This window comes from Corvus moneduloides, chromosome 1, assembly GCF_009650955.1.
Source record: "Corvus moneduloides isolate bCorMon1 chromosome 1, bCorMon1.pri, whole genome shotgun sequence".
NCBI lineage: Eukaryota > Metazoa > Chordata > Aves > Passeriformes > Corvidae > Corvus > Corvus moneduloides.
This window is the reverse complement of record NC_045476.1, coordinates 152,054,632-152,070,175: the sequence shown is the minus strand read 5'-3', so window position 1 is coordinate 152,070,175 and position 15,544 is coordinate 152,054,632. Positions and strand designations below refer to the sequence as shown.

At 42.6% G+C, this 15,544-nt stretch overlaps 1 protein-coding gene across 1 annotated transcript in view; it reads left to right on the top strand.

Annotated features, from left to right (window-relative positions):
• Positions 1–15,544, top strand: part of EXT1 (exostosin glycosyltransferase 1) — a 185,838-nt gene that overhangs the window by 149,131 nt on the left and 21,163 nt on the right. Inside the window, exons 2-4 of the mRNA XM_032131971.1 lie at positions 7,320–7,413; positions 10,141–10,248; positions 13,876–13,995. Coding sequence (XP_031987862.1) covers positions 7,320–7,413; positions 10,141–10,248; positions 13,876–13,995 — 322 coding nt within the window. The remainder of the gene's footprint in view (positions 1–7,319; positions 7,414–10,140; positions 10,249–13,875; positions 13,996–15,544) is intronic.

Genomic DNA, 15,544 nt, shown 5'->3' with positions numbered 1-15,544 from the left:
TGCTGCTGCTGTAGTTAGACAGTAGCATCCCTTGGAGTCCAGCAGCCAGGGCGGTGTGGTGTCAGTGGCTGCGGTAATGAGCTAGACTGAAAGAAATACTCCAATGGCCGCTTTTCAGCACTTGGCAAGAAAATCCTTTTTATGTTAGTTTCAAGGTCGTCAGATATCATTATAGGCAAGTATTAAAAATTTCAAAGAAAGGAGGCAGTGTGTTTGATTTATAGAATAATTATCTAGCTTTCGCTCTAACTTTGCTTTGGCAATGGTTTTGCAAGCACTCGAAAATTAAATCCATTTTTTATGGCGCTACAAGGTATTATCTCACAGCAAATGATAATTAAACACCTGTGAAATCAATTAGCCTTTTAAACAGGGAAAAAAAAGTTTTCCAATTATGTTTTTGCACCTCCAAACTTTCTAATTCCAGAACCAGCACTTGCAGAGCGGGAGACGAACTGCCAGCCAGTAGCTAGTTAACTGGCATTCAGATCACCCCAAAGCATTGCGCGCTGTAAATCCAGAAGCAAGCAGCTCGCAGTGACGGCACCCTTCCAAGCAGGATGCATGAGCCTTCCCAGCTCAGTCTTGGGCAGCTATCTATCTGACACACAGCCGAGCTGTCAGCTCTTCTACAGAGGCAGTTACTCACTTGGTGTTTTCAATGCCAAGGTTTACTTGACAGTTTATTTAAAAGGCAAGATACCTTAATGGAAACCAAGCAACGAGATGCTCTGTGTGACTGAGTGGGGTTTCTTCTCAGGCTCTCCAGTCAGTAGTTCAGAGCCATCTGCATTAAGCATTCACACATAGAAAAATGGCCAATTGGTTAATAGCTGAAAATTAATATACTGGAGAACAGGGAAACACTTCTCCGTTTACCTTTGTGTTACAGGTATTTACTGTCTGTCTTTGTTGTAGTACTTCATCTGATACAGAAACTTTTGGAAGATGCAGTGTGTGTTCATGGGCTTGCAGATTCAGAGAGGGAGCCCTGGACATAGTTGGTTAAGTACCATTGCAATTTTTTGGCTCAAGAAGTAAAAAAACAGCTCTAGTCACATCTGACATCTAAAGCGGAATGTGCTGATAGTCCCTGCCAAAGATCAGCTCCAGCATCTTCCAAAAGATGGATTATGTGTGGCGCTGTTAAAATATGTACTGCTGGGTTAAACCCATTGCATTTGATTTGAGTTAAACCTGTTGTATTTGGCTTGGGTCCGGCTTCTGTTACTTCCATCTGAATTTTAATAGCTATGACATGCAACTGGATTTCAGTGAATGCCGCATCACCAAAGAGGGAGAAGTAAGGTCAGGATACTCAGGATGCTGTGGTTAGCATTCCCAAGGTTCCTCTAGTTGCTGGAGAAGCCATCAGTTATTTGTGTCTCAGGTTTTCCACCTATGAAATGGGAATGGTGATGGTATCCTGTAAGAAAACATGTAGCCTACATGACAGGTGACATACAGCTAGATAAAGTATTATGATAATCATTGCATCTAGACATATCTGATGGTCTAAACAGTCTTTTTAGATTTTAGACCTCTCTTTAATCAGTGGTGATGAGGATGTGGCTTTCAAAAAAAAAACCAGTTTATACTAAAATTGGTAGTGAAAATGTTTCCCAGGCTAGTTTATAATCTCTACAGTGTTGTGACATGGGGAAATGCTTAAGCTGTAGGAAGGAATGCATGGCATGGCTGATTAGTCACTGCAGAGCCTCTGCAGCCTGCTGGGGCTCTTTGGGATAATGGAGTACCAGGAATCCCAAACAGCCTTCTAATCCATGTGCTGATTGACATGGTCGGCACATCAGAAGAAAAAAGAGGGGGGATGGGGAAAGACAAACACTGTGTGTTGGAGCAAGAAGTTAAAATGGTAAGAGCATTTGGCTGAGCAGTGTTTCTCCTTTGGATAATTGCCCACATGGCATTGCAGTGTTTACACCTGTGTGATAGATGGGGCCAAACATGTTTCCTCAACTATGGGTGGTGGCAGGGAGGGAATAATTCAATTAAGTTGTGAATAAATTAGAATTGATTGCAAATGGAGCTATTCTTTTATGCTGCCTAAAAAGGTATTAGCTGTGAGCAAGGTACAAGTAATAATTACTAAAAGAAGCCTGAAAGTTAATAAAACATGCCTCTAATACCTACAGAGGGATGCCAGCTTTGGATTAAATCTGTAGCTATTTTAGTTTTGAAGACCCAACTGTCATTTTTAAGGCATATGCATTTTGGATTTTAACATTTGAATGCTGCAGCTGAGACCCAGGCCAAACCGACCCTAAAATTGGCAGTAAAATGCTACCTCTGTGCAAGCGTGCAGAATGAAGGAATCAGGAACGTATGAGCACTAAGCATGTGCCCCCACTCCCCGACAGTCTTCTAATGTGGAAACCTGGAGCTTTCTAGAAATAAATACCTTCTGAGCAAAGCAGAGGACTCCTCTAAAAGCTTTTCTACAATAAATGCTAGGGAAGATAAACTGCTGGAAGGAAAGTGCCAGAAGTAGTGCAACACCGAAGCAGCAGAAGTAAGGAAGAAGTGCCCAGTCCACCCCTGCTCAGTGCTCTGCAGTGCTGGTCTTTGCTCTGATTCTCTGGAGCCTGAAAAACCTCCACAGCTGAGTGAAAATAAGAGTGTCTCAACAGGCAGGTAATGGATAGCTGTCCACACATGCTGGCAGCTCTGAGTTTGCAGAAACCACAGCAATGCAAGCTGGAAAACCATAACAAAAGTCCCTGCCATATTCAGATCTTACCAGCTAATGGAAATAAGTAGTTCTGGAAACAGATCTAACCCCCATTGCTGGGAAGAAGAAGAAGAGGAAACTCTGGAAGAACCTCTTCTAAATATTTGACTCTTTTCTCTATAGCTTAAGACGCCTTTTCCAGTTGCAAGTCGGGGTTCTCGTACTTCATTGTCTCCCTGAGGTTTTGCTAAGATTATTCAGTGGAGATAGTAGGGAAATAAAGCTCATTGTTGATCCGATACTGATGTTTGCATTAGATGCCAGATCGGTACTTAATGTGCAACATCAGTAGCTCTAGCTGAGAGGGTGTTCCTGGAAGTCTGTGCCAGCTCCAATTTCTCTCCTGGACAAGTGAAGGAGAAATTTCAAGTCCAGCAAATACTTAACTCAGGTACCTACCTTTAATCATAGAGATTATCTCACTCACTTCATTGAAAGTATTTTAAGTCTGAGTTAAAGGAAGTGCAGAGATGCTTTCAGGTGTAATGCTGTGTGCTTTCTATGTGGAAAAAAATGCCAGTCGTACATAAATGATTTTCGGTCCCTGACAAAATGCTGGCAAAACTCAAACCTGCTGCTGTGTGCATGGTTCTGTCTGGGCTGAATGGGAAGGAGTCTGAAACTGAAAGTTGCCCTGAGCCTTCTGTCCTCGCCATGGCCTGCGTGCTGGAGTTTCATTTACGAGGTGACGTTTCTATGGCCAAGGTCTCCTCCAAATGCTGCCTGGCAGTCTGAAAAAAAATGAAACGGTCTCTACTGCAAGCTTGACTCTGAAATACTGTTCGGTATGTGTAAATTATTTCCTCCACAAGCGATGTTTCAAATTACAAAGCTATGCTTGCAGCCTGAAGAAATGTTTGTGTATTTGGGGCTGGTTACATGTGGTGCACAAAAAGTTTTTCCAAATTTGTATTTAAACATGCTGGGCCATCTTCTTTTTTCCAGCTAAGGCAGGGTGCTCCCATTGTTTGGGGTGCTACCCATGAACTCATAGGAGTAAAAGCAGAACCTTATGTTTGCAGATTTCAAATAGATACTTGATCTTGGAGTGGTCTCTGAGGGGTTTAAACTGGACATGGGTCCCTTATCACTGTGCTCAGAGATCCCATTGAGTCACCTTAAAGCATTTTGGTTGAAATTGCAGGGAAATTTATTCAATAGAATCTCTGATGCGGTTCATTCACTGCAGCAGCTCTTGATAGGTATTACTTTACTCTGGATCTACTCCTTCTGTATTTGTGAGTCCTCCCTGAAGGAAGTAGAAATTCTGTGCCCATACAGCAAGGTTAGGATGGGGCTTTCTGTGTACATATGATTGTAGATAAATTGCTTGATGACCATGAACTGTGCTATTACAGAGCTCAGCAATAAATCACATGGAAAATGGTCAACAAAATCCTTTTCCTTTTTTTTTCCCTTTGTAAATCTATCCTAATAGCAGCAAGTTAGATATGAAAGAAAAGTTGCCCAGTATAGGATGTCACTGGGATATGGAAGACTCACTTGCAGTGGCCTTGCTCTCTGCTTTGCTTCGTGTTCTGGTTTTGCCATCAATGTTTTGTGGATAGTGTTGCATTCTGGGATACTAACAGGATTTTACATTTTTAGCTAGCTAATGATGGGGAACTTCTGACTGGTGTATTCTAGCCCTATGGGGTATTCGATTTTTGGTATTTATTAACATTTTCTGTCCTACAATACACAGTAAAAGCAATGCACCTCAGACCTCTCAACATGTAAAAAAGGAGTGCTTAAAAATGGCAACTTTTTTTTGGGTTTTGGGGGGTTTTTTTGATATACCAGTTTCCTCATATTTTCCCCTGTGTGCTGTGTCAGTGCTAACTGGTGAGCTGGAACATGGCTGCCAATCTCTATCCCACACAGAGAAAAATAAATTGCTGCCACTCAGATGGAATATGTATATATGTATTTTAGTCAAAGTTGAGATAGGATTCAAAAGAAAAAAGGGACTGTCGCGGGTTTGGTTTGTAACCGGGCAGAAACACCAATTTAGTGTAGTGGTTTGGTCCAAAATACTCATTACTGTTTATCTGCTGTGAGATAAGAATTAGGAGAAATGCAAAACAGGCACCAAACTTGAAAGAATATAAAGAAGTTTATTAACAGACCTAAAAGAAGAAAAAAAAAATTATACCACCTTCAGAACTCTCCTCCTCCCCCCACCTTCCTCCCTTCTCCCACTGACAATGTGAAAAGACAACCCTTAAGATGTTCAGTCTGTTTACCACTTCCATAATAACCTTGTTCAGTCCATTTAGAAAGAGAAGTCTCTTCTTGCTCATGCTATGAAAACAGTATCACAACGAGACAGCTGCCCACTTCCAAATATTTTTCAGTCCATTTAGGAAGAGGAGTCTCTCTGCCTGCGTGTGAGTCCTTTCCCCCGACTTGCAGCTTTTCCCACAACTGCTTTCGAGGGTCCACTCTTGAAGTTTTTTGGGGTACAATTTTAAGGTTGAGCCGTTCAGAAACAAAAACAGAGGCCCTTCTCCTTCCCTGGGAGCAAAGGGTCTTCATCATCTTCATCTTTAGGACTATCTCTGGGAGCATCTCTAGGAACTGAGGTTTTCTCCTTTCCCATTTGGAGCAAAAGTCCTCATCTGGTTCATCTCTAGGGACTGAGGTTTTCTCCTTTCCCGTTTGGAGCAAAAGTCCTCATCTGGTCCACCTCTCCCTGTCCAAACTTCTCATTAAATTACAGCTGCGTCAGCATCTGCCTATCTCGGCGCAGGTGCTTCTGCTCACGAGTTGAACACTCCACCCCCCATATCTTCATGAAATTACAACAGGATACTCTGATATATCATAGCTTCACAACAGAATTTCAGCTTTAAGCATCTCCTCTCTCTCTTCCCTCAGGTTTTCAGCTCTTCACAGCAATAAAAGGGTTACTCTCACCTCGGCCTTGCAGCTTTGCAGCTGGAATGTTGAATTTTTCTTATCGCAGTGGAGAGGGGGGAGAGCCGAGCCGCTCCGGCTGCCCACGGCAAGGCAGTGGGGGGGGGTTCCACGGCTGGAACAGGTCCATCGGCTTCAGGATGGCCGTGGCCCGGCCCGGCCTGGCCCAAGCAGGGCCTGGTCGGGCCCGCTGGGCCCCACACGGGGCCTGCAGCCACCTGTCCCAGCGCCGGAAACGAGAGAGAGCTTGGAGGGGGAGTTTGCCTATTCTTAAATGTGGATCACAGAGGTGATCACAACTTTAAGTGGCTTAGAGAATTGTCCATATCCAAACTGGCCAGCTGATAGGTTCTATCAGTTCCCAGAGGAAACTGTAAGCACCCCTTAGCAAGGACGTCCCTTCCGGGACTATGCTTGCTAACCTATGACAGGGACTTTGAAGTCTGTTTTGTAGTTTTAATTAATGCAATGAGGGGTTTTATTTTACTCTCAGTGGAGATAATCTTAATCCATTCACAGTGACCTTTTCTTGTGCAAATTAGCTATACACGGTTGTTTAAGCAAATGGGCCTTTGCAAGATGTCTCTTCCTAAAGACAGAGCTTATAATTGAAAATTGGCTTACTCCCATCTGTCTGGCCTGTGTGAGAATACAAACATAGATCCTGACTTCTTTGTATATAAAATATAATCATGTATGTATGTATATCTATACACGTAGACACATATAAAAAAATTGCTCTTCCTGCAGGACATGGTAAAATTAGACTATTGGTGTCAAAAAATTCCAGTGCTACAAGTTGCTGTCAAAATAACATCTATGTGCAGAGTCCATGACACTCTGGAGAATGGAGGGTGTTCAGTCTGGATCCTTTTGACTCAGACGAGGTCAATGCCATTCACAGTTCCATGGGCTTGTCAGAAGTACAGTTCGCTGATAACAGGCTGATAACACTGTTGGGATTTGATGTGTGGTTTTGGTGACTGATTTTGTGGTGATTGATGGAATTGGAAAAAAAAAACCCAGAAGTGTCTATAAGCACTTTCATTCACAGGAGCATGGATCATTGCAGCCATGTGGTTACTTGCCAAAATCTGGTAGTTACTCCTCTCTCCACACTTAACAATAACCACCAAGTGAGTCATTATAACCCCCCATCCCTTTTTTAGTGCCTGCTCAAATTGGCATAGTTCAAATATTTTTTTGCTTTGTACAAACCTCTTGTGCAGAAATGAACACAGTTGTGCATGGCTTTGCCTAAATCTGAATAGAATCAGGGTCACAGAAGTGCTGCAACAATGCTTTGGGTACCAAAATATTTAGTGTGAGTTTGTTGTTAGGAGTTGTGCATTGTTTATATAAAACGGTCTCATTATTTCAAAGGCAAAATTACTTCCTTCCTTAACAGTGTCATTCCCACTCTCCCCAGCTCTCTCCCATCTTGGTTGCTCCTGAGGATGAACAAAAAGGAGCCAGAGAGGGGGCTGATACACATGCATGGAGGGAGCTAGTTAACCTGGTGGTGAACAGTCTTGGTTGGGGATGATTTTATCCAGATGTATCTCAACAGCTGTTTGCATTTTCACGCCCAGTTACTCTAGGACTCACCACTAATTGAATTTTCTCTTTTCTCCCCTGTTCTTGTTAGGTATGATTACCGTGAAATGCTGCACAATGCCACTTTCTGTCTGGTTCCCCGTGGCCGCCGGCTTGGCTCTTTCAGGTTTCTGGAAGCCTTGCAGGTAAGAGCTGCAGTTTAAAGCAGTGGCTACGCTGGCTGCAATTCAGTGTGCAATAGCAAGGAGGCGGGGAGGAGGGAAATGTGTTTCATTTCCTTGGTGGACAGTAATCCACTTTGCAAAAGCCTCTATTCATACTTCTGGAGCAATTGGCAGCTTCTTCCCAGGAGGGGCTGAGCATTGAACTCATCTGAAGGTTGGATTGCATTACCTCCAGGAAAAGGGTTTCCCTGCATGTGGTGAGGCTGAGAGATTGGACCAGTTTAGAACAGTATTTTATCAAGCTGTGAGACTTTCCCTGGGAGACACTGGCCTTTACCAGTAAGCCCTGGGGCAGTAAAAATAGCTTTTTGTTTTCGCTTAGCCAAAACAGATCTGCTTATGCATTGCCAGTTTTGAGATGGTGCTTGCTGAACATACAGAAGGTGGCCTGGAGGTGGTAAAGCTCCACATGGAAGCTTCACATGAAGGTGGATATAAGCTGATCTCAGGGAGCTCGCATGCTGTCTGGGACAGCACCTGAATGTCCTTCACCTTTTAAAAATGTTTTGGTTAGTGGTCCCCTTTTTGCCGTGGGGCAGCAGCAGAAGGCAATGCAAAAGGACTCCAGAGTCCTTGTGTCCTTGTGGCCAGACAGCATGGTAGTCAAGCCTGACACCTGCCTACACTGCCTTTGACCTGTCTGACTTTTTTTTTTTTGCAAACATCAGCTCAGTCCTGGGGTCCTGGATCTTCAGTCAGCCATAGAGAGCATTTTGTGAGGTGCTGCAACTCCCCTCTAGGTCTGGCATCTGGATTTCCATGGGGGCTGAAGTGAAGAGAAGGAGCTGCTGAGGCACTTCAGTTTCAGTGAAATGGCAAATGAACACACCTTACAGGGTCCTGCCTCCAGGAATGCTCTTGCCATTTGGGAAATGTCCCAGCATTGACAGTAAAGCTGTTAATGAATGGCATGACAGCCCTTTACATCATCAACCATAAAATGTCCCAGCCACTGTTAGGGAGTATTGTTTACTGCAGTGCTGAGCAGGATTCAGGTACCTATGTGTAGGTGTATTATGTCATTTTAGAAGCCCAGGGTACCCAGAAACACTTCTGGCTTTCTGCTGCTTCTCTGGAAGGACTCCAGTAGATCCTGTGTCATGTCTGCCAGCCTTTGGATTTCTTGGGTACCCTACATGCTCTGGACACGTGGGTGTAACCACTGAACCTCACACCTGCAATCGAATTTGAGACCCAAGTTCTGGACTGTCGCTTGCCTTTCTCCTACTAAGGAGAAGATTAATAGCCTGAAAAGTGCTGTTCTCTCTCCAGTCTCTTCAGAGGAAGAAGAGGCTCGGCTTACATGAGATGACAAGTCACTTCAGATCCTCCTGAAGAGCATTCCTCAGCTCTTCTCTCATCTGGGCCCAAAGTCACACAGCTTCTGTTAGATACATCATCTCAAGAGGAGAAAGCAGGGAGTGTACCTCACTGCCCAGAACTTGGGGGCTCCAGGTCAATGATAAAATGTAGACAACTGATGATTTTGCTATCATGCTAGCAGCCGTATTCACCAATAATGATGTATTCCCAGTTTCTGTCTGGATCCAGATAATGTTGAAAGTCCCAATCCATTCACAATTCACATTAGTGAAATGTTTTAAACATGAAAACACATTACTAAGTGTTTTCTGGTTGGCTTTTTTCATGCACTGATGTAATTTCTTACAGAAGATCACGGTTCTTTACACATCATAATCACTGCTGTAGTGTAGATTTGACCAGTCTAAGATGCTGTGCGTGATACATCTTACCAAGGAAGGTACAGCAGTCTGAAAGATTCCCGTTTATACCATGTTTTGGGAGGCCTGAACCCTAGTCTGGACCGAACTCGGAGCACTTAAACTTGGTTTGATCCAAAAGAAACTAACCCAGACCACAGATTTGATAAAAATCCTCTGGTACTAGGTTATTTCGTCACATCAGAAGGTTTTTGGCTTGGTTCTTATGTTGTGATTGAGCTGACCAGAACAGAACGGTTGATCATGTGTTTATGGAAATACTGACCTATTTACTAAGTATTCACAAACTGTCTGTGCAGAAGAACTTGTAAAACTCGTAGAAGTTTAATTAGTTTAGACAGATCATACCGATATGAAATAGATACTAAATGTGTATGCCATTTGTTTGTTTGTTTTAAGACATACAACAGTTCTTATTTTTGTAGACAGGTGATGACAGACAAGTTGTGTTTGTGCAGCTGCCTCTGTTTGGAGAGTTGATACCAAACAGGATAGAGAATTTACCCCTTCATGGGAAAGGTGCTCAGGAGTTAAATATGATCTGTATTTTCTCTCGGGTTGTCAGCAACATACTAAAAAAATTAGGGAAGTTGCTCCTTGCCAAATGGTTCACAAAGCAGTGAGAGAGGCCATCATTTTGTATTACATTCTCTAGTGTTCCATCTGCTGCATTGAGCAGTTCTGCCCTCATCTGGCAGCGTAAGCACCAGATGACAAATGGCCACTCTCTGTGCAAACCCCACCTTTCAGTGCATATGAATAAACCCAAAATGGAAAACTACTAACACTTGAGCTGCCCTCCTACGGCTTCTGGCTTCTGATGTTCTTTGCCATGTTGCCTCTCCTGAGCTTGTGCAGAGAACGGGGTGATGGTATTGGTGGAAAGCTTGAAGCTTGCCCTGGTGGTGGGGCAGCTGCTGATGGTGGCCGTGCTCTGTGCCCACAGGCTGCCTGCGTCCCGGTCATGCTCAGCAATGGATGGGAGTTGCCGTTCTCGGAAGTGATTGATTGGAACCAAGCTGCCATCATAGGCGATGAGAGATTGTTATTACAGGTAAGAAAGAGACCGCGGCCTTCAGCAGATGCGTTGATTATTTCTGCCACCATCTAAATGGACAGGGAAGATGAATCCAAAAGGTCAGGGCTGTAAAAGAATTTTTATCATGAAGGGATTGTATGTGTCAGACTGGCTGTGAACTCATTTAATATTACATCATTCATTATTTGATTTGAAGGTCATTGCAGCCACCAGGCCACATTCTTAAGTGCAGGAGACTTTTAGTTTTGCAAAGAGCATGAAATCTCTTCTGGTGTGGAGCACTTGGATGCCAATCTGAGGTTGGCCTGTCCAGGTACTGTGATGAAAGGAAAAACATTTGAGGGTGGATTCTGCTCCAGTGCTTAAAAAATAGTTTATCCTCAGGAGTATCCTCAAGAAAGCAGGTATTTTCTCAGGCAGGAGTTAACATCTAACGATTTGGTGGGAAGCAGAATCTGTCCCTTTTCTGATGCGTGGACCACGTAGCATTGCTTTCTGAAGCAGTGTTCATGTCACTTATTTTTGATCTTGAGATCATGGAACAAAAGTGGGCTGAGAAGTTACAAATTCCCTGCTACTTTCAGCATCTGCTTTGGTTTTAAATACACTATGGTTGTTTTGGGTTTTTTCAGCTACCTTAGTGGGTTTTGCAATCTAAATATATTCTGTAAATTCTGCAGAGAAGTTGATGTTAGAAGAAGTTCTTGAAAAATTGGTTTCCCCAAAGTGCCATTGCCTAGCATGAAGCTGAGATCCACAAGATCTGGAATAAACACAAAGTAGTCACTAAGAGGGATTTTTTTTTTTTATCCTTGAATTTAGTGTCATCCACAGAGAGAAGCCCTCTAAGGTACAGGTGTAGTGCCACCCCAAACCAAAGTATTCTTGCAATGTCTTTACATGGCTGTTAATTTGTCTAAAGAAGTAAATATTTGTGAAGAGCTGGCTTAGCAAGCCTTGCAATGTGCTGCCTGTTCTACTTAGTGTGATACAAGCTGCAAATATAAAAGGGCGATTTGATTTTTGCTTTTGTGGACAACACATTTTTTCTGAGCAAAATTATGTCTCTCTTTAAATAATAATAATTTGCTGATCTTCATGTTTTCCGGTAACGTGCCATTCGTTCACTTCACACAGCTGCTTCCATATTGAACAGCTACTGCACTGGTATTAACAGTGTTTTTAAAGAGCTGGCAGAGGGCCTGAATGTCTGCTCTGGGAAATGTTTTTGTTATGTTACAGTTCTTAATTTCCTGTTTGAGAGCAACTCGGATGTTTTTATTTGCATATTCTCCTCATCATAGCACTGGGAGAGCTTAATCCAGCCTTTCTGCACTTATTTGTGCAGGGTGGTTTCTCCCTCCCCCCTACTCATTGCTGAAATGACCTTTTATTAAAGTTCTAATAATTCCAATGTAATCATGCCAGATTAGTATTAATACATCATTTTCTCCACCTGTCCTTCTGGACAAGTAGATTAATAGAATAGGTAAATGCATTTAAAATGGGAGCCCTGATTTTTCTTTCCAGCTGTTGTAACAGAGCCACCATCAAGGCTTTTTTAAACCTTGACACTGTGTTTGCTGTCACTCACAAGCATGGTATGGTGTGTAAAATCATAACTTCTTGCAGTAACCTTCATAGTCAGAGCAGCCTTCCCTTTCAAAAGGTGTAGTGAGGATTGAGTATTGATTTTACTGGTTACTTACACGTGTATACACACACACCACACAAGGTTGCACATATTGCAATGAAATGTTTATTGAGAAAATGCTGTATTGCCACTGCAAAGTGACTTGAATCTTGTCTTTGCTACTGATAGTGTTTCTGGGTGTGATTAATGCACATCTGTGCAGCCGGTGCAGGTAATGTTTATTATCCTTCTACTTACTGGAACACATCATGAATAGTGATGTGATCACTTGGAAAGACATGTGCTAATACATATTTTCAGGTTCTGTCTTTCATACTACTTCTGCAGGGAATATTTTACCTAAAGACCTAGGTTTTACTTAAAGGGCCTATAGGGAAGGAACATAAAGTAGCATCTTGGACAATCTGACCATTTTCTTCTGCTCAGGCTTGCTGCAGTGCTAACTCTCTCATAAGCCCAAAGTCTGTACTATATTAGCAGTGTCTCTAAGATGATGGTCTAAGAGGTGAAGGGCTGAGAGAGCAAAGATTGGCCCATCTGACACTGCAGCCAGTGGAGCCATGGACAAAGCGTCCAGACCTGGTTTCAAACTCTGCAAGTAAAGAATTTGCTGATTATTGTGAAAATTTTTTACATGTAAATTCTTGAAGTCACAGTTTTTCTTCAGGAAAGAGGTTTCACAGGAAATAATTTGATTTGGGAATATTTGAAATCAAATAATGATTGCTGCCACTTCTCAGAGTATTTTAGGAATAAGCAGAGTGTGTTTTGGTCAGAAAAGGGTTGGATGTGGTGGTATGCAGGCAAACTTCAGAATAAGCTGGAATGCACAAGGACCAAATACACAGCCCAGGTATTTGCTTTTAAAACTAATGACTCAGGTAAAAGATTTATGAGAAAGGAGTGTCTGAGAACAAGTTGGCCTAATTTAGTGGTTGGGCTTGATGAACTTAGAGGTCTTTTCCAACTTAAACAATTCTGTGATTCCAGTTAGAAATCACAAAAATGTCGGTGCAAGCGCACAGCTATTAATTTCTAGAAAAAGATGAGCACAAAGCAGCAACATATCCTAAATGCCATTCTGGTGCTGTGACTAGTCCTTGTCACCAAAGCAAATTTCAGTTAAATTCCCTTGATAGTGTCACTTCTCATTGTCCAAGTTGTACTGGAGGCCTTGGTCAATGTCCTAAGTTAAAGAATGGCACATACACACCTTAGGTTCAAGAAGGACATGGGGATGGTAAAAGATAATGACATCTTTTGTAGACACTCCCGTTCTGATCTAGTGAGCAGTGTCATTTTTTAATGGAAAAGTGTTGCAGCAGGACAATTTGGGGTTTATTTGTAAGGCAACTTATACAACAATTAATGTGTAGATTTAATGAGAAAAAGGCAAAAATTTGTACTGTTTTCCCTTGTGAATAACAGATGTAGTGGAAGATATTATTCTTAGGTCTACCTAAGGTAATTAGTGAAATGCAATTCGATCCACAGGCTCCCAAAAAGGGGAGTCTTACTTAAGGTGTTGCTATGTTTTCCTTGGGACACTTAGTGTTGCCATGCTGTGGTAAATGCAATTCCAGATCCTGTTAATATACTTGGAGCATGGGGATTATTGAACTCTTAAGACCTGCAGGTACTAGCTTGTTAAAATACTAGTCCACAAAGAGTTTTGTGGGATGAAAAGCATGAGGGGTGCATGGAGGACCTCCTTACTATGCCACACCACAAGGTTTTGTGACCATAAAACAATTAAAAACTAAAAGAAAGCAGATTTTAAAAAAATAATATATTCAATACCAGAAGTTATAAAGGGTTGTGTCTTACTTGTTTTACATCAAGGCTTTAACTGTTGACACGCATCTCCATTGGACAGGAGTGCTGAAGCTGTATAACCTGCTAATAGAGGAGAGGGCTTGTCAGCGGCATATTAATTTGAGATTGTGTTGTTTCTAAAGCTTCTGACTGTATTACATCTTGTATTACAGATTCCTTCTACAATCAGGTCTATCCATCAGGATAAAATCCTAGCACTTAGACAGCAGACACAGTTCTTGTGGGAGGCTTATTTTTCTTCAGTTGAGAAGATTGTATTGACTACACTAGAGGTGAGTAAAAATTGTCTGGGACCTTGCCGAGCAGCAAGGTTTCTGTACCTGTCCAGCTACTCCTGTCCTCAGCTGGTATCAGACCTTGGTTTTCATGACATGCAATTGGTCACTGGGAAAAAATCTCAGCATCTTGATGAGTTTTCTCCCCTAAGGAAATACTTTCTTCATTATCTGAATCCACATTAGAAAACTGACACGGTGAAAAATGGGAGCTACCCAATGCATGGAGAAGTTGTCATGTGTGATCTTGACTTTGCAAGGCTTTATGGCTTATGAATCACTATCCTTGTCATTGGTAGTAAATGTATTTCTTAAGAAACACTTCTGGAATTCATTTTGGAAAAAATATTACTGTAGGGATCCTCCTTGACCATTCCTTAACATTTTGATGCCTTGTGATGGGACTATTGATCTGGCTCAAGGAAAAGGGGGGGGGGGCTTGTAAATGCTGTGTCTTATCTTCACACACAGGAGAAGGGAAGGCCTGATCATTCTTATAAATTATTAACAGATAATCATAATTAGACTGCTATTAAAAGGGGAGACAGATGATCTCAAATGTGGATAGAATCCTTTCTGAATTCAGAGACAGAGGAAAGATGAAAGCCTCTTCAGAAGTAGGACCCAGGCTGCACTTTCAAAAGCAGGTTTCTTTTCTAACTGTTTTGCAATTTTTCACATGACTTTTTGACACATTTGTACCACTGAAAGGAGCTCACTTTGTAGGTGCAAATGCATTCGTCTTATGCTAATGCTTCTGCAATTGCACCTGTCTTTGTGCACAGTTGTAATGCACACTTGTTAAGGCTCCACATTTCCTGGTCTGCCTGCTTCCCCCTGAAAACTGCAAATGAGTGCCCATGGCTGATCCACCTCCAGCTGCTGGAAGTCAGTCCCTTAGGTTTTTCCATGCCAGTGAAGAACACCAGGCAGGGAACATTTGCAGAGCCCCTGGCATAGCTCAGGAGCTCACAACGCTCCCATTGCCCTCAGAAGAGCATATCTTCATCTGTGCTGCCCATTGGCAACTTCATCGTCAAACCCCTCATAAGCACTGATGCGGTAGTGATAATGATCACAGCCCACACCAGGATCAGATCACAAAGGTGGAAGACCATGTGCCATTGCTCACAATTTAATTAACCCTTACAGAAGTGCTCCCAGGGACCATCAGGTGGCTCATGCATCATCTGCCCCTTCCCTGCATGTGCCCTGTTGTTGGTAGGGATTGCTAAAAGGACAGGAGCACACGGCTCTCCCCACTGCCCCTCTCCTGCCTGTGCTGGGGCTGGACTCCAGGGGACATAACCTGCAGCTCCCACAGCCTTGGTGTCCATCACATCTAACTCCAGCACTCACACATGTTTTTAGTGCTGCTTTGAGACACATCGGCCCATGTGGCTGCAGGAGCCCAACAGACAGCAAAAACTCTAAAGCTGAAGCAGATGGGTAACCAGCAAGCTGGAGTTTTTGCTCAGAGCAGAAAAAACAAAGTGAAGACAGAAGTGTTCCTGGAAGATTTAGTTTAATGAAACCAATTAATGTA